The sequence below is a fragment of the Pseudophryne corroboree genome, chromosome 11 (assembly GCF_028390025.1).
Source record: "Pseudophryne corroboree isolate aPseCor3 chromosome 11, aPseCor3.hap2, whole genome shotgun sequence".
NCBI lineage: Eukaryota > Metazoa > Chordata > Amphibia > Anura > Myobatrachidae > Pseudophryne > Pseudophryne corroboree.
In genome coordinates this window covers 29,707,995-29,726,454 of record NC_086454.1, presented here as the reverse complement: position 1 = coordinate 29,726,454, position 18,460 = coordinate 29,707,995, and the positions used below count along the sequence as shown (strand labels likewise).

At 47.1% G+C, this 18,460-nt stretch overlaps 1 protein-coding gene across 4 annotated transcripts in view; it reads left to right on the top strand.

The window, feature by feature from the left end:
• Window positions 1-13,601, top strand: part of USP47 (ubiquitin specific peptidase 47) — a 103,009-nt gene extending 89,408 nt beyond the window's left edge. For all 4 annotated transcript variants that reach the window (XM_063946429.1, XM_063946428.1, XM_063946431.1 and 1 more), the window contains 8 exons: window positions 5,372-5,547; window positions 5,677-5,757; window positions 5,948-6,063; window positions 10,358-10,476; window positions 10,736-10,866; window positions 10,985-11,032; window positions 11,378-11,508; window positions 12,160-13,601. In XM_063946429.1, the coding sequence (XP_063802499.1) occupies window positions 5,372-5,547; window positions 5,677-5,757; window positions 5,948-6,063; window positions 10,358-10,476; window positions 10,736-10,866; window positions 10,985-11,032; window positions 11,378-11,508; window positions 12,160-12,334 (977 nt within the window). In that variant the 3' untranslated portion in view covers window positions 12,335-13,601. The remainder of the gene's footprint in view (window positions 1-5,371; window positions 5,548-5,676; window positions 5,758-5,947; window positions 6,064-10,357; window positions 10,477-10,735; window positions 10,867-10,984; window positions 11,033-11,377; window positions 11,509-12,159) is intronic.
• The last annotated feature ends 4,859 nt before the right edge of the window (window positions 13,602-18,460 follow it).

Below are 18,460 nucleotides of genomic sequence, written 5' to 3'. Positions count from 1 at the left end.
ACACACACGTGCCTCGGTGATGGCGCTGGTATCTCAGTTACACACACATGCCTCGTGATGCCGCTGGTATCTCAGTTACACACACATGCCTCGTGATGCCGCTGGTATCTCAGTTACACACACATGGCTCGGTGATGCCGCTGGTATCTCAGTTACACACACATGCCTCGTGATGCCGCTGGTATCTCAGTTACACACACATGCCTCGTGATGCCGCTGGTATCTCAGTTACACACACATGCCTCGGTGATGCCGCTGGTATCCCTGTTACACACACGTGCCTCGGTGATGCCGCTGGTATCTCAGTTACACATCCATGCCTCGGTGATGCCGCTGGTATCTGCGTTACACACTCATGCCTCGGTGATGCCGCTGGTATCCCTGTTACACACGTGCCTCGGTGATGCCGCTGGTATCGCGGTTACACACACGTGCCTCGGTGATGCCGCTGGTATCTCGGTTACACACGTGCCTCGGTGATGCCGCTGGTATCTCTGTTACACACGCGTGCCTCGGTGATGCCGCTGGTATCTCGGTTACACACGCGTGCCTCGGTGATGCCGCTGGTATCTCGGTTACACATGTGCCTCTGTGATGCCGCTGGTATCTCGGTTACACACACGTGCCTCGGTGATGCCGCTGTTATCTCTCAGTTACATACACGTGCCTCTGTGATGCCGCTGGTATCCCTGTTACCAGCGCCATCACCGAGGCATGTGTGTGTAACAGGGATACCAGCGGCATCACAGAGGCACGTGTATGTAACTGAGAGATAACAGCGGCATCACCGAGGCACGTGTGTGTAACCGAGATACCAGCGGCATCACAGAGGCACATGTGTAACCGAGATACCAGCGGCATCACCGAGGCACGCGTGTGTAACCGAGATACCAGCGGCATCACCGAGGCACGCGTGTGTAACCGAGATACCAGCGGCATCACCGAGGCACGTGTGTAACCGAGATACCAGCGGCATCACCGAGGCACGCGTGTGTAACCGAGATACCAGCGGCATCACCGAGGCACGCGTGTGTAACCGAGATACCAGCGGCATCACCGAGGCACGCGTGTGTAACCGAGATACCAGCGGCATCACCGAGGCATGTGTGTGTATCTCAGTTACACACACATGCCTCGGTGATGCCGCTGGTATCTCAGTTACACACATGCCTCGGTGATGCCGCTGGTATCCCTGTTACACACACATGCCTCGGTGATGCCGCTGGTATCTCAGTTACACACACACATGCCTCGGTGATGCCGCTGGTATCTCAGTTACACACATGCCTCGGTGATGCCGCTGGTATCCCTGTTACACACACATGCCTCGGTGATGCCGCTGGTATCTCAGTTACACACACATGCCTCGTGATGCCGCTGGTATCCCTGTTACACACACGTGCCTCGGTGATGGCGCTGGTATCTCAGTTACACACACGTGCCTCGGTGATGGCGCTGGTATCTCAGTTACACACACATGCCTCGTGATGCCGCTGGTATCTCAGTTACACACACATGCCTCGTGATGCCGCTGGTATCTCAGTTACACACACATGCCTCGTGATGCCGCTGGTATCTCAGTTACACACACATGCCTCGTGATGCCGCTGGTATCTCAGTTACACACACATGCCTCGTGATGCCGCTGGTATCTCAGTTACACACACATGCCTCGTGATGCCGCTGGTGTCTCAGTTACACACACATGCCTCGGTGATGCCGCTGGTATCCCTGTTACACACACGTGCCTCGGTGATGCCGCTGGTATCTCTGTTACACACACGTGCCTCGGTGATGCCGCTGGTATCTCAGTTACACATCCATGCCTCGGTGATGCCGCTGGTATCTGCGTTACACACTCATGCCTCGGTGATGCCGCTGGTATCGCGGTTACACACACGTGCCTCGGTGATGCCGCTGGTATCTCGGTTACACACGTGCCTCGGTGATGCCGCTGGTATCTCGGTTACACACGCGTGCCTCGGTGATGCCGCTGGTATCTCGGTTACACACGCGTGCCTCGGTGATGCCGCTGGTATCTCGGTTACACACGCGTGCCTCGGTGATGCCGCTGGTATCTCGGTTACACACGCGTGCCTCGGTGATGCCGCTGGTATCTCGGTTACACACGCGTGCCTCGGTGATGCCGCTGGTATCTCGGTTACACACGCGTGCCTCGGTGATGCCGCTGGTATCTCGGTTACACACGCGTGCCTCGGTGATGCCGCTGGTATCTCGGTTACACACGCGTGCCTCGGTGATGCCGCTGGTATCTCGGTTACACATGTGCCTCTGTGATGCCGCTGGTATCTCGGTTACACACACGTGCCTCGGTGATGCCGCTGTTATCTCTCAGTTACATACACGTGCCTCTGTGATGCCGCTGGTATCCCTGTTACCAGCGCCATCACCGAGGCATGTGTGTGTAACAGGGATACCAGCGGCATCACAGAGGCACGTGTATGTAACTGAGAGATAACAGCGGCATCACCGAGGCACGTGTGTGTAACCGAGATACCAGCGGCATCACAGAGGCACATGTGTAACCGAGATACCAGCGGCATCACCGAGGCACGCGTGTGTAACCGAGATACCAGCGGCATCACCGAGGCACGCGTGTGTAACCGAGATACCAGCGGCATCACCGAGGCATGGATGTGTAGCTGAGATACCAGCGGCATCACCGAGGCACGTGTGTGTAACAGAGATACCAGCGGCATCACCGAGGCACGCGTGTGTAACCGAGATACCAGCGGCATCACCGAGGCACGCGTGTGTAACCGAGATACCAGCGGCATCACCGAGGCATGTGTGTATATCTCAGTTACACACACATGCCTCGGTGATGCCGCTGGTATCTCAGTTACACACATGCCTCGGTGATGCCGCTGGTATCCCTGTTACACACACATGCCTCGGTGATGCCGCTGGTATCTCAGTTACACACACATGCCTCGGTGATGCCGCTGGTATCTCAGTTACACACATGCCTCGGTGATGCCGCTGGTATCCCTGTTACACACACATGCCTCGGTGATGCCGCTGGTATCTCAGTTACACACACATGCCTCGGTGATGCCGCTGGTATCTCAGTTACACACATGCCTCGGTGATGCCGCTGGTATCCCTGTTACACACACATGCCTCGGTGATGCCGCTGGTATCTCAGTTACACACACATGCCTCGGTGATGCCGCTGGTATCTCAGTTACACACATGCCTCGGTGATGCCGCTGGTATCCCTGTTACACACACATGCCTCGGTGATGCCGCTGGTATCTCAGTTACACACACGTGCCTCGGTGATGCCGCTGGTCAGTAGTGGATTGGTTGGTTGCATTCAGCTCACAGCATGACCACCTTATCTTTCTTGTGCGTTGCACTATACAAAGTACAAACTCTTCACCTAGGAGTTAGGAAGTGATCGGTTACATTTAAGTTGTCGGGTAACTTGTGCAAATCTTTCTCTGTTATTTTTGAATGCTTCTATTCTGTGCCTTAGATTCTCCTCCTGGCCTAGGTTACAACTTGCAGCCTCCTGTGCCCTACGCATGTCTTAGGTAGCCTTAAGTAGAAGACACATTTCCTTACCGGACCTCAGTGCACCTGGCGCATTCACATGATTGGGAGATTCATGAGGGGCGTGGCTTTAACACATAAAACAACTCCCCTTAGAGCAGTAGTGAGCATCGCAGGGCACTTGCTGACTCGCCAGAGTGACCAACGTGTTTACAGTATCAAAAGGTTCCAATATAGGGAAAAGCTTGACCTCTTACCCTGCCTGGCAGCTAACCCGCACAGAGACCAAAAATTATGTTGTAATGTATATAAAAAAAAGATCATATATCCCCACTAGCCTTCTCGGCTTGCTGGCATAATTATATTATATAGCTCATTTATACTGTGTGGTGATTAATAACCTACTACTACATCTAGAGACATAGTAATTCTAGGGCAGATGTATTAAGCCTGAAGAAGTGATAAAGCAGTGATAAGTGGAAGGTGATAACGCATCAGCCAATCAGCTCTTAACTGTTAATTTACATATTGGAGCTGATTGGCTGGTACGTTATCACCTTGCACTTATCACTGCTTGATCATTGCTTTATCACTTCTCCAGGCTGAATACAGCTGCCCCTCTGTCTCTTATCTCTGATGCAAAATCCATCTTGTTAACAACATATGACTACCTCACCACATTCACAGCCCTAACAGTAGGGACAGTGAATAACTCTTGCAACATTTGTACACCGTTATTATAACTTTTAGCAAGAGTTCATCAGCCAATAGCCAGCAAAGCATTTTTTCCTTGATAACATTGTCAGAGCTCCAATTGATACCATCTCAGGTGGCATATACTAACCCAGCACTGGTTCAGTGCCAAATATATAATACATTAACATTTTTTTGGTTCTTGTACTTGTGCAAATAAACACGAGAAAAATAAAGGGAACAACACAGTTGCTTTGTTTTTTAAATTTACATCTTTACTCACTTTATTCTATTTTCTTTCACATTTATTTTTCCTTTTGATTTTAACACTTCACTCGACAATGTATAAAGGACATATTTAGTCCCAATATTACAATAATATTCATAATTATAAAAATGTCAATAAAAGTTTATTTTAAAAGCATTTAGGCCAGATGATCCCAAACTGTGTGCCGTGGCTCCCTGGGGTGCCTTGGGACACTTGCAGGGGTGCCCTGGGTTGGTGGTCCAGGACCAATTCAAATTATTCATGGTCAATATAATAGGCAAAACCAGTGCTGGTGGCTGCCAGTCATAAATATGTGGCCAAACAGAAGCAAATCTTGTCCCTCACCACACAACTGATCCTAAGGATGACATATAAACGCGATCTACTTAATGTAATATTTCTTTCTACATTTCTCAATAAGAAATTTTTGGCCTAGGGGCGCCGTGAAAAAAATTCTGATATTCTAGGGCGCCGTGATTCAAAAAAGTTTGGAAACCACTGATTTAGGCCTTTATGAGACGTCATTGCTTAGGGATATATGCTTACAATGATTACAGCATTTTTCTAGGTTGGGTAGTGTGCACCCTAGACAAACTGGGTTCTCTTCCTTTTCCCCGCTCTATGGGGATTTGATTATACATCGTGTTTACAGTATCACCTCCCCTGATTCCATCTAGTACTCTTTCTTCTCACTAGTTCTGCACTAGAAAAAACATTAACTCTGCAGAACCTTTAATCAGTCTTTATATGTCTGCCATACTGTTAATGCTTTCATTGTCTGTCTGATCGGTGTCCTGAGCGCTCTGTTACAGGAACAGAGAAGGCGTGCTGCGTGCCGCCAGCTGTCCCTTACTGCCTCTTGTACACACGTGTTCTCTTCTATCCCCGCAGGTTTACTGGTGAATGTAGATAAAAGAATCACACTCTCCGCTTTCAAACAGCAGCTGGAGCCTTTTGTGGGGGTCCTGTCCTCTCAGTTTAAAGTCTTCAGGGTTTATGCCAGCAATCAGGAGTTTGAAAGTGTCCGTCTGAACGAAACGCTCTCTTCCTTTTCCGATGACAACAAGGTATTAGTCATTCAGCCGGCAGAGTCGTCTTCTCCTGTGTGTACTGTGAGAGGCTGTGCTGTACACGCGGCATGTGGCAGGGTACGCTTGATGGCGCATTCTATATCATTACTCTTTGCTTGCTTTTAGATCACCATTCGGCTGGGTCGGGCGCTGAAGAAAGGGGAGTACCGTGTGAAAGTATTCCAGCTTTTATTAAATGAGCCCGAGGTATGATTTGGTCTAGAACCCATCGCTCTTCATTGTTCAGGAATTAGAATACCTGCCCCCACTCTCTGCTCCCTTCCAGCACACCCATTTACTGTCTGACTCCGTATAATAGGAGTGCTAGCTCCTACGTTAGACATTACCACTATATATGAAGTACGTACACACTGACCTAATACGTTTTACTTTCCAGCCGTGCAAGTTCCTGCTTGACGCTGTGTTTGCTAAAGGGATGAGCGTACGGCAGTCTAAAGAAGAGTTGATTCCACAGCTCAGGGAGCAGTGCGGGCTGGAGCTCTCCATAGACAGGTAACCGGCATCTTAGCCCCGGTATCACCGCACAGCATAGGCTGCCGTTACTAGCGAGCATCTTGCCTCAAATGACTGTTGTTGTTTCGTTTTGTTAAAGTGGAAAATGTCGGCTGCTCATTTATAGGCAAAATAAATACAAATACTAATTTAGGGCAAACTCCTCAGTCTGATTACCTGTGGCCTTCAATTTATCAGACTCTAGTATGTGATTAATAGTAACATCCAACTTCTCCATAGTGTCATTACCTGTAGCCTCCATGTTATTAATTCCTTGGATTACCTGTAGCCTCCAGTTTATTCCCTGTGTGTGATTACCTGTAGCCTCCGATTTATTAATTCCATGTGTGTGATTACCTGTAGCCTCCGATTTATTAATTCCATGTGTGTGATTATCTGTAGCCTCCAGTTTATTCCCTGTGTGTGATTACCTGTAGCCTCCGATTTATTAATTCCATGTGTGTGATTACCTGTAGCCTCCAGTTTATTCCTTGTGTGTGATTATCTGTAGCCTCCGATTTATGAATTCCATGTGTGTGATTACCTGTAGCCTCCATCTTATTAATTCCATATGTGTGATTATCTGTAGCCTCCGATTTATTAATTCCATGTGTGTGATTACCTGTAGCCTCCAGTTTATTCCCTGTGTGTGATTATCTGTAGCCTCCAGTTTATTCCCTGTGTGTGATTACCTGTAGCCTCCGATTTATTAATTCCTTGTGTGTGATTACCTGTAGCCTCCGATTTATTAATTCCATGTGTGTGATTACCTGTAGCCTCCATTTTATTAATTCCTTGTGTGTGATTACCTGTAGCCTCCATCTTATTAATTCCATGTGTGTGATTACCTGTAGCCTCCATCTTATTAATTCCATGTGTGTGATTATCTGTAGCCTCCATCTTATTAATTCCATGTGTGTGATTACCTGTAGCCTCCATTTTATTAATTCCATGTGTGTGATTACCTGTAGCCTCCATCTTATTAATTCCATGTGTGTGATTACCTGTAGCCTCCGATTTATTAATTCCATGTGTGTGATTACCTGTAGCCTCCATCTTATTAATTCCATGTGTGTGATTACCTGTAGCCTCCAGTTTAATAATTCCATGTGTGTGATTACCTGTAGCCTCCAGTTTAATAATTCCATGTGTGTGATTACCTGTAGCCTCCATTTTATTAATTCCATGTGTGTGATTACCTGTAGCCTCCATTTTATTAATTCCATGTGTGTGATTACCTGTAGCCTCCATTTTATTAATTCCATGTGTGTGATTACCTGTAGCCTCCATCTTATTAATTCCATGTGTGTGATTACCTGTAGCCTCCATCTTATTAATTCCATGTGTGTGATTACCTGTAGCCTCCGATTTATTAATTCCATGTGTGTGATTACCTGTAGCCTCCATCTTATTAATTCCATGTGTGTGATTACCTGTAGCCTCCAGTTTAATAATTCCATGTGTGTGATTACCTGTAGCCTCCATTTTATTAATTCCATGTGTGTGATTACCTGTAGCCTCCATTTTATTAATTCCATGTGTGTGATTACCTGTAGCCTCCATTTTATTAATTCCATGTGTGTGATTACCTGTAGCCTCCATTTTATTAATTCCATGTGTGTGATTACCTGTAGCCTCCATTTTATTAATTCCATGTGTGTGATTACCTGTAGCCTCCATCTTATTAATTCCATGTGTGTGATTACCTGTAGCCTCCATCTTATTAATTCCATGTGTGTGATTACCTGTAGCCTCCATCTTATTAATTCCATGTGTGTGATTACCTGTAGCCTCCATCTTATTAATTCCATGTGTGTGATTACCTGTAGCCTCTGATTTATTAATTCCATGTGTGTGATTACCTGTAGCCTCCATCTTATTAATTCCTTGTGTGTGATTACCTGTAGCCTCCATCTTATTAATTCCATGTGTGTGATTACCTGTAGCCTCCGATTTATTAATTCCATGTGTGTGATTACCTGTAGCCTCCAGTTTATTCCTTGTGCGTGATTATCTGTAGCCTCCGATTTATTAATTCCATGTGTGTGATTACCTGTAGCCTCCATCTTATTAATTCCATGTGTGTGATTATCTTTAGCCTCCATCTTATTAATTCCATGTGTGTGATTACCTATAGCCTCCATCTTATTGATTCCATGTGTGTGATTACCTGTAGCCTCCATCTTATTAATTCCATGTGTGTGATTATCTGTAGCCTCCGATTTATTAATTCCATGTGTGTGATTACCTGTAGCCTCCATCTTATTCATTCCATGTGTGTGATTACCTGTAGCCTCCATTTTATTCATTCCATGTGTGGGATTACCTGTAGCCTCCATTTTATTAATTCCATGTGTGTGATTACCTGTAGCCTCCTATTTATTAATTCCATGTGTGTGATTACCTGTAGCCTCCATCTTATTAATTCCATGTGTGTGATTACCTGTAGCCTCCGATTTATTAATTCCATGTGTGTGATTACCTGTAGCCTCCGATTTATTAATTCCATGTGTGTGATTACCTGTAGCCTCCATTTTATTAATTCCATGTGTGTGATTACCTGTAGCCTCCATCTTATTAATTCCATGTGTGTGATTACCTGTAGCCTCCATCTTATTAATTCCATGTGTGTGATTACCTGTAGCCTCCGATTTATTAATTCCATGTGTGTGATTACCTGTAGCCTCCATCTTATTAATTCCTTGTGTGTGTGTGTGTGTGTGTGTGTGTGTGTGTGTGTGTGTGTGTGTGTGTGTGTGATTACCTGTAGCCTCCATCTTATTAATTCCTTGTGTGTGATTACCTGTAGCCTCCATCTTATTAATTCCATGTGTGTGATTACCTGTAGCCTCCATTTTATTAATTCCATGTGTGTGTGATTACCTGTAGCCTCCATTTTATTAATTCCATGTGTGTGTGATTACCTGTAGCCTCCATTTTATTAATTCCATGTGTGTGATTACCTGTAGCCTCCATTTTATTAATTCCATGTGTGTGATTACCTGTAGCCTCCATTTTATTAATTCCATGTGTGTGTGATTACCTGTAGCCTCCATTTTATTAATTCCATGTGTTTGTGATTACCTGTAGCCTCCAATTTATTAATTCCTTTTGTATCATTGCCTGTAGCCTCCATCTTATTAATTCCATGTGCGTGATTATCTGTAGCCTCCATTTTATTAATTCCATGTGCGTGATTATCTGTAGCCTCCATCTTATTATTCCATGTGTGTGATTACCTGTAGCCTCCATTTTATTAATTCCATGTGTGTGATTACCTGTAGCCTCCATTTTATTAATTCCATGTATGTGTGATTACCTGTAGCCTCCAATTTATTAATTCCTTTTGTATCATTACCTGTAGCCTCCATCTTATTAATTCCATGTGCGTGATTATCTGTAGCCTCCATTTTATTAATTCCATGTGCGTGATTATCTGTAGCCTCCATTTTATTAATTCCATGTGTGTGATTACCTGTAGCCTCCATCTTATTAATTCCGTGTGTGTGATTACCTGTAGCCTCCATTTTAATAATTCCATGTGTGTGATTACCTGTAGCCTCCGTCTTATTAATTCCGTGTATGTGATTACCTGTAGCCTCCATCTTATTAATTAGCAGCGTTGATTTATGATTACCTACTATATAGCCTCTACTTGGCCAGTGACTGCGATATTGTGCTTGCTGGTAAATTAGAGGATACAGACGGAAATATTGCATCTGCCCCCAGGCTACATTCTGTGAATTTTAATCAGAATATAGTAGTGTCCCCCGGATAGGATGAAGAAGAAAAGAGGGTTTTTGGATCTTGCCATTAAATCCATCTGGGAGACACTGGAGTTTGGTTATAGTTAGACTGTACTTATGCCTGATCTCACGCCTAAAGGGACAGAAAATTGCGGGGCGCTATTCAGTTGGGGTATTTTAAATGCTGATCGCGCCCAGAAGTGCCGGGTTAAGCCGCATAACTGCTAAACCCAACCAAAGTGCTGGGTGCGATGCAAAAAGTGCCGTTTTCGCTGCCATGGGGGGTGAGAAGCAATGTTGGCAGCTGTTCACCTCTCAAATGAACAATTGAATTGCTCAGTCGAGCACCACCTAGTGCTAGTCTGTTCTAAATACAATTGAATTCCCTCCATAGTTATACCCTGTTCCTGCCATGTAAGGAAACAATAGCATTGTGCGGTAGTGTTTCCGCTGCAATCACTGACTGGCTACAGAAGCCTCGGTTCTCCCTACGTGCGGCTGCAATGTGTCTGCAGAATGTATAACTCGCATCCTCACTGTTTCTGCAGATTCCGATTACGCAAAAAAACCTGGAAGAACCCCGGCACGGTGTTCCTGGACTACCACGTGTATGAGAATGAGATTAGCATTTCAAGCAACTGGGAAGTCTTCCTGGAAGTGCTGGAAGGTAAACCCCCCCCCCACCCCCTGCTCTGTGGGGTCCACCTTACTGGCCCCATTCCCCAGCGATTAGCGCTTACTCTCTATGACCCGGACCATGGTTCTCCCTGTCACCCTCTCATGTTTCATGCCTGCAGAATAAACACTGGTGGCATTTACGTTTGCTGTATGTTGTGTTTGGGGCGCGATAAGCAGAACATTTTGGCCACGTTAGGATCTTGCTCTCTAGGTCTTGCATGCACATGTCCTTCACTTGTTCTCCACAGGCAATGAGAAGATGAAGTCTATGTCCCAGCTCTCCCTGCTCACTAAGAGATGGCGACCGTCACAGCTTACGTTGGATCCCTTCCAGGAGATTGTGCTGGAGACCAACAGTGTGGATGAGCTGCGGGAGAAGGTGATTGAGAATTGCAGCCTCTATGCCAGGGGTGCCCCTGCTGTACCCCAGGATCTGGAAGTAATTGTGATAGACCCCCCCGCAGTACAAAAGTTACATGTCCTCTCTCTTTCCCCAGATCTGTGAAATCAGTGGACTTCCGATGGAAAATCTAGAATTTGCAAAAGTAAGTTCAGTTCTAACCTTACCACTAACCCAAACCCCAGGCTACCGGCAGTTACTAATATGTAGGAATCCATTAGTGGTTTCACTTGAATATTGTTCTAGATTTTCTAGATTGTACTAGATTTACAGCCTGCGTAGCTCGGCAGACAGATGGTGTGAGTGATGGAGGGGAAGTTGGAGCATTATCTTGCTATGTGTGTCCCTGGATAGTTCATTTGTCCGGTTTTGTTGAGCGCATTCCGTTAGCGACAGGAAGCCGTCCTGTGCTCGCCTTCTATCCCTGCATCCATAGAGGACTGTCCCTCCTGCACCCTTTGTTTCTTACTGTCTTGTACCTATCCTGCAGGGGCGGGGGGCTTTTCCCTGTGACATCTCTGTTCTGGAGATTCATCAAGATTTAGACTGGAACCCCAAGGTATCAACACTGAATGGCTGGCCTCTGTACATCTCGGATGACGGCGCTGTGATATTTTACAGGTATGGGGGAGTGGTCTCCTTATAATACACCTGGGCCCGGTCTATATGTGACAGATCCTGGTCTTGGATAAACGATGGTGGCTGTATATATTTGTTTTGCCACCTGCATGGGAATTTCTGCTAAGCAAGCGCCAGCGCAGCTTTTGCGAGCTGGCCAGGAGCTACTCGTCGCTGCCCGGGTCGGAGCCGATACGTGTGATGTCACGCAGCCGTTATGGCCTACCCCCACGCACGGTCCGGCCACGCCTGCGTTGGCCGGACCGCGGCCACAAAACGGCGGCCAATCACCGCGGTGCCGCCCCCTCCCGCCAGCGTTCGCTAGGCAACGACAGCCGTCGTCCGTCAGCCATGCGCACTTCTGACCTGAACACTGCGTTGCGATGAACGTCAGCGTGCAATCAAGTCAGAATGACCCCCCTTAATCAGGACATCTGTTGCGTGTTCTAATGAGAGGTTTTCACCACAATGCATTCATCTGAGACCTTTATCTGAGACATTCAATCCTCATAAATACAGGACTTATAGTTCCACAACAGCTGGCGAGCCAAAGGTTTCCTAAGCCTGATTTATAGCTCATTGTGGTATATTTGTTACCTGTAATTATGCATCACAATACGGACATCAAAGATTTTTTACGCTGTTCTGTTCTAGGGATGATGGTGAAGAATTGGTCGAATTAACCGATGAGCAGAGGAATGAACTGATGAAAAAGGAAAGCAGCCGGCTGCAGAAAACTGGACACCGCGTCACTTGCTCTCCCCGCAAAGAGAAGGCACTAAAAATTTACCTAGACAGAGCTTCAAATAAGGCCCCCTCACAAGACTGACATACGGCGTAGCGGCCATCTTGGATAGCCGCCTTTCCACAGACACGTTCACTCCCGCGGAGTGGCGCGCCTCGGCTGGGGACAGTCGTTGAGTGTGAAGCTACGACACCAGCACTGATTGGTGGACTGTTCAGCCAATCAGCAGCCTAGTACCCTACGGGGGTCACTGTTTGTGACTTGTAATCATGTTCTGCACTATGGTCGATTTAAACTGTAAAGCTGAAAGGGACGTGCAAATAAGAATAAAATATATATATATATATTAAATAAAATCAAGCCAGGGGCGCGGTGGAAAAATGGGCATCACCTTGCTCAGGTTAGATGGGTGTGGCTAGAGCCCTGGTTGGCTTCAGGCTCCTCAGAAGGTCTGGGAGGGTCTTTTTATTTTGCTGATACACGCATTACCTCATTGAATGATGGAGAGTGAAGCACAGCTTGCAGGAGAGAGGCCGAGACGCTTAGACCTAACTGCGACACAATCTCTCTAGCCCGAAGACTGCTTTATAAACATTGACTTCGTCTCTCGCCTGCAGGTGGGGTGAGACGGGCTCCAGGCGCAGCTGAGGGGGGTCACGCGTTGACCGACGAGGTTTTGAAACCGGGGCTGGTCGATAGCAATAGAGCAAGTTTTGCGGTGTTTCATCTCCTGTGGATCTGTAAGTCCAGGCGTGCCCCTGCCAGCCTCTCTAATGCTGGGACTTGTAGTTCCACAGGAAGCGGAAAGCCCAGGTTGCCAACTGAGCAATCATCTGCTGTGTTTCGTTGAGTGTAAATAAGTCCCCCTTTCCTATACAAAAAGTACAAAATCCCCCCCAGCTATGCTGTTCCTAGGTGACTGCATATCAACACTGTGTCCCCTGGGAGGTTTAGCTGCCTATTTAAGTTCCTCCTCACTGCTGTTTGAGTATCCTGGTACTATAGACTTCTTCTATATTTGTTTTTAGTTTTTCTTCTTTCTTTTTTCTTTCTTTTTTTATATTTTTTGGGATACTGTTTTTAGTGTTCAACACCTTTTTTTTTTTTTTTTTTTTTCCTTTTTGTTCTCTCCGCTTTTTATTTAAGTTGTCCTGAGTTAGTGGTTTTGCGTTCAGTAATCACCATTTCATCCGCATAGAAACACACAAGTGTGTAACAGCTCCGCATTACTTTTGAAATTTCCATCTAATTTATAACAGATCGATATAAGGTTTTGATAAACTTTTTTTTTCCATGCCGACCGCTGTTTACAACAATGAACATGCCAATAAATAAAAGGTGTTAAAATATGTGGCTGTCTTACTGTTAGATATTCGGTATCCGGAGTAAGTGTTCCTCGTCTATTAGCAGCAAGAGGAGAAACTGGATATTTATGTAAACTGGTGCACTGGAAAAAGATGCTGCAACAGTTACACCCAGTCGGATCCCTACTGTCAATTTTCTGGTTCTGTTTATTGGTTCTTTCCGGACTTGAATGCTAACATGTTCACACCAAGTAGATCCGATTCCACTAAAGACATCCAGTATGCTAGCTCCCTGCCTTACGGTGCTTGTATACAAGGATTAAGTCACTTTGCCTGATGATATAAAGACATGGATAAAAATCATCGGTGCTTGTTATACTTCAGAGGGTCTTGTAGGTCTCTCAAAGATTATCTGCATTTCTCTTACGTCCTAGAGGATGCTGGGGACTCCGTAAGGACCATGGGGTATAGACGGCTCTGCAGGAGACATGGGCACTTTAAGACTTTAGAATGGGTGTGCACTGGCTCCTCCCTCTATGCCCCTCCTCCAGACCTCAGTTAGATCTTGTGCCCAGTGGAGACTGGATGCACTGCAGGGGAGCTCTACTGAGTTTCTCTGAAAAAGACTTTTTGTTAGGATTTTTATTTTCAGGGAGCACTGCTGGCAACAGGCTCCCTGCATCGTGGGACTGAGGGGAGAGACGCAGACCTACTTAAATGATAGGCTCTGCTTCTTAGGCTACTGGACACCATTAGCTCCAGAGGGTCGGAACGCAGGTCTCATCCTCGCCGTTCGTCCCAGAGCCGCGCCGCCGTCCTCCTCACAGAGCCCGAAGATAGAAGCCGGGTGAGTATGAGAAGAAAGAAGACTTCAAAGGCGGCAGAAGACTTCAGATCTTCAATGAGGTACACGCGAAGCGGTAAGGCTGCGCGCCATTGCTCCCAACACACACACAGAAGGCACTGTACGGGTGCAGGGCGCAGGGGGGGGGGCGCCCTGGGCAGCAATTATTACCTCAAAAACAGCACTGGCACAGGTCTAAGATACTGCGGAGGCAGTATAGTATAAAATCCCCGCCAGTATAAAGAAATTGAGCGGGACCGAAGCCTGCAGTCGAGGGGGCGGGGCTTGATCCTCCAGCACTAACCAGCTCCATTTTCTCCACAGCATACTGCAGAGAAGTGCTCCCGGACTCTCCCCTGCTGAACATAACAGGGCAAAAACGAGGGGGGGGGGGAAACATTTATTTGGTGCAGATTGTACATATATTTATATATATATAAAGCGCTATTTAGGCTGGGACCTTGGTTTCAGTATATTGTGACGCTGGGTGTGTGCTGGCATTCTGTCTCTCCAAAGGGCCTTATTGTGGGTCAGTCCCCATATTTATTTATCCCAGGGTGTGTGGGGGGTGTCAGTACGTGTGTGTCGACATGTCTGAAGCGGAAGGCTTGTCTAGGGAGGATGCAGAGCAGATGATGGTGGTGTCTCCGTCGGCACAGCCGACACCTGATTGGGTGGACATGTGGAATGTTTTGAATGCTAATGTGGCTTTATTACAGATTGGACAAAGCAGAGTCCAAAGACAAGCAGGGAATTAACCCATGGCTTTTACTGTGTCCTAGGACCCTTCAGGGTCCCATAAACGTCCCTTTACCCAGTTAGCAGACACTGATACCGACACGGATTCCGACTCCAGTGTCGACCAGGATGATGCAAGGTTGCACCCATGAGTTGCGAAAGTATTCAATATAAGATTATTGCAATAAAAGATGTTTTGCATATCACAGAGGATTCCTCTGTCCCTGACACGAGGGTCTGCATGTTTAAGAAAAGTAACCTAACTCATCTCATGAGCTGACCGTTTTATTTAAAAAAAAAAAAAAAGCTTGGGAGACTCCTGACATTAGACTGCAGGTTCCCAAGGGATTTATTATGGCGTATCCTTTCCCCTCAGAGGACAGGTTACGGTGGGAATCCTCGCCCACGCTGGACAAGGCCTTAACGCTCTGGTCCAAAAAGGTAGCATTACCGTCCCCTGATACGGCGGCCCTATAGGATCCTGCGGATCGTAAACAGGAATCTACCTTAAAATCAATTTATGCGACTACGGGAGCCCTATTTAGACCTGCAGTAGCGTCGGCATGGGTGGGTAGCGCAATTACAGCTTGGGCTGATAACTTGTCTTATGACATTGACACCCTAGATAAAGATAGTATGGTGTTGACCTTAGGTCACATCAAGGACGCAGCACTATATATGAGAGAGGCTGCGAGAGATATTGGGCTTTTGGGTTCAAGAGCTAATGCCATGACAGGTTCTGCTAGTAGGTCCCTGCGGACCCGTCAATGGCTGGCTCAAAGTGTCATATGGAGGCTTTACCTCGCAAGGGTGAAGTTTTATTTGGGGAGAGCCTCGCTGACCTGTTTTTCACAGCTACCGCGGGTAAGTCGTCTTTTTTGCCTTACGTTCCCCCACAGCAAAATGAAACACCCTAATAACAGATGCAGTCCTTTCGGTCACGTAAGTTTAGAAGGGGGCGTGGCTTTCTTTCCTCTCCAGAGGTAGAGTGAATAGAACACCGGCTACGGCTAGTTCACTGGAAAAAAATGTCCTCCCTGGCCTCTACCAAATCCATCAAAGAGGTGCTTCCACACCGATTTTCAAATCGGCCTTGCCAGCTACTTCCCGGAGAGGAAAATAGTTTTGGGTGCCATACTAAAGCTGTGTCAACAGCAAGTGATTATCATGGTTCCCCTAGTGCAACAGGGAAAAGGGTTTTATTCAACCCTATTTGTGGTCCCAAAGTCGGATGGCTCGGTCAGACCAATTCCGAATCTAAAATCCCTAAACCTATATTTCTCTGACGTCCTAGTGGATGCTGGGGACTCCGTAAGGACCATGGGGAATAGACGGGCTCCGCAGGAGACTGGGCACACTAAAAGAAAGATTTGGTACTACCTAGTGTGCACTGGCTCCTCCCTCTATGCCCCTCCTCCAGACCTCAGTTAGATTTCTGTGCCCGGCCGAGCTGGATGCACACTAGGGGCTCTCCTGAGCTCCTAGAAAGAAAGTATATATTAGGTTTTTTATTTTACAGTGAGACCTGCTGGCAACAGGCTCACTGCAACGAGGGACTAAGGGGAGAAGAAGCGAACCTACCTGCTTGCAGATAGCTTGGGCTTCTTAGGCTACTGGACACCATTAGCTCCAGAGGGATCGACAGCAGGACCCGTCCTTGGTGTTCGTTCCCGGAGCCGCGCCGCCGTCCCCCTTACAGAGCCAGAAGCAAGAAGATGGTCCGGAAAATCGGCGGCAGAAGACTTCAGTCTTCACCAAGGTAGCGCACAGCACTGCAGCTGTGCGCCATTGCTCCTCATACACACTTCACACTCCGGTCACTGAGGGTGCAGGGCGCTGGGGGGGGGGGGGGGCGCCCTGAGCAGCAATAATATCACCTTGGCTGGCAAAATAACCACAATATATAGCGCCAGAGGCTATATATATGTGGTAATTACCCCTGCCAGAATACAGAAAAAAGCGGGAGAAAAGTCAGCCGAAAAAGGGGCGGAGCCATCTCCCTCAGCACACTGGCGCCATTTCTCCCTCACAGTTCCGCTGGAAGGAAGCTCCCTGACTCTCCCCTGCAGTCTACACTACAGAAAAGGGTAAAAAAGAGAGGGGGGGCACAGATTTGAGGCGCAGTAAATATTATAGCAGCTATAGGGGACATAATTCAGTTAGTCCCTGCATTATATAGCGCTCTGGTGTGTGCTGGCATACTCTCTCTCTGTCTCCCCAAAGGGCTTTTGTGGGGTCCTGTCTCCTTTAAGAGCATTCCCTGTGTGTGTGTGTGTGCGGTGTGTCGGTACGGCTGTGTCGACATGTTTGATGAGGAGACTTATGTGGAGGCGGAGCAGATGCCTATAAATGTGATTTCACCCCCTGCGGGGCAGACACCTGAGTGGATGGACTTATGGAAGGAATTACGTGCAAGTGTCGACTCCTTACATAAAAAATTTGACGAAATGCCAAATGCGGGACAGCCGGCTTCTCAGCTCGTGCCTGCCCAGGCAATTCAAAGACCATCAGGGGCTCTAAAACGCCCACTACCTCAGATGGCAGACACAGATGTCGACACGGATACTGATACCAGTATCGACGACGATGAGTCAAATTTAATGTCCACTAGGGCCATTCGTGGCATGATTGAGGCAATGAAAGAGGTTTTACACCTTTCTGATATAAACCCAGGTACCTCAAAAAAGGGTATTATGTTTGGGGAGAAAAAACTTCCAATAGTTTTTCCCCCATCTGAAGAATTAAATGAAGTGTGTGAAGAAGCGTGGGCTTTCCCTGATAAGAAATTGGTGATTTCAAAAAAATTACTAATGGCGTTCCCTTTCTCGCCAGAGGATAGGTCACGTTGGGAAACTCCCCCTAGGGTGGATAAAGCGCTCACACGTTTGTCTAAAAAGGTGGCACTACCGTCTCCGGATACGGCCGCCCTAAAGGAACCTGCTGATAGAAAGCAGGAGGCTATCCTAAAGTCTATATATACACACACTGGTGTTATACTGAGACCAGCTATTGCTTCAGCGTGGATGTGCAGTGCTGCTGCTGCTTGGTCAGATTCCCTGTCAGAAAATATTGACACCCTGGACAGGGACACTATATTGCTAACCGTAGAGCATATAAAAGACTCAGTCTTATACATGAGAGATGCACAGAGGGAGATCTGCCGGCTGGCATCTAGAAAAAGTGCATTGTCCATTTCTGCTAGGAGAGGCTTATGGACTCGGCAGTGGACAGGGGATGCAGATTCTAAAAGGCACATGGAAGTTTTGCCTTATAAGGGTGAGGAGTTATTCGGGGATGGTCTCTCAGACTTTGTTTCCACAGCAA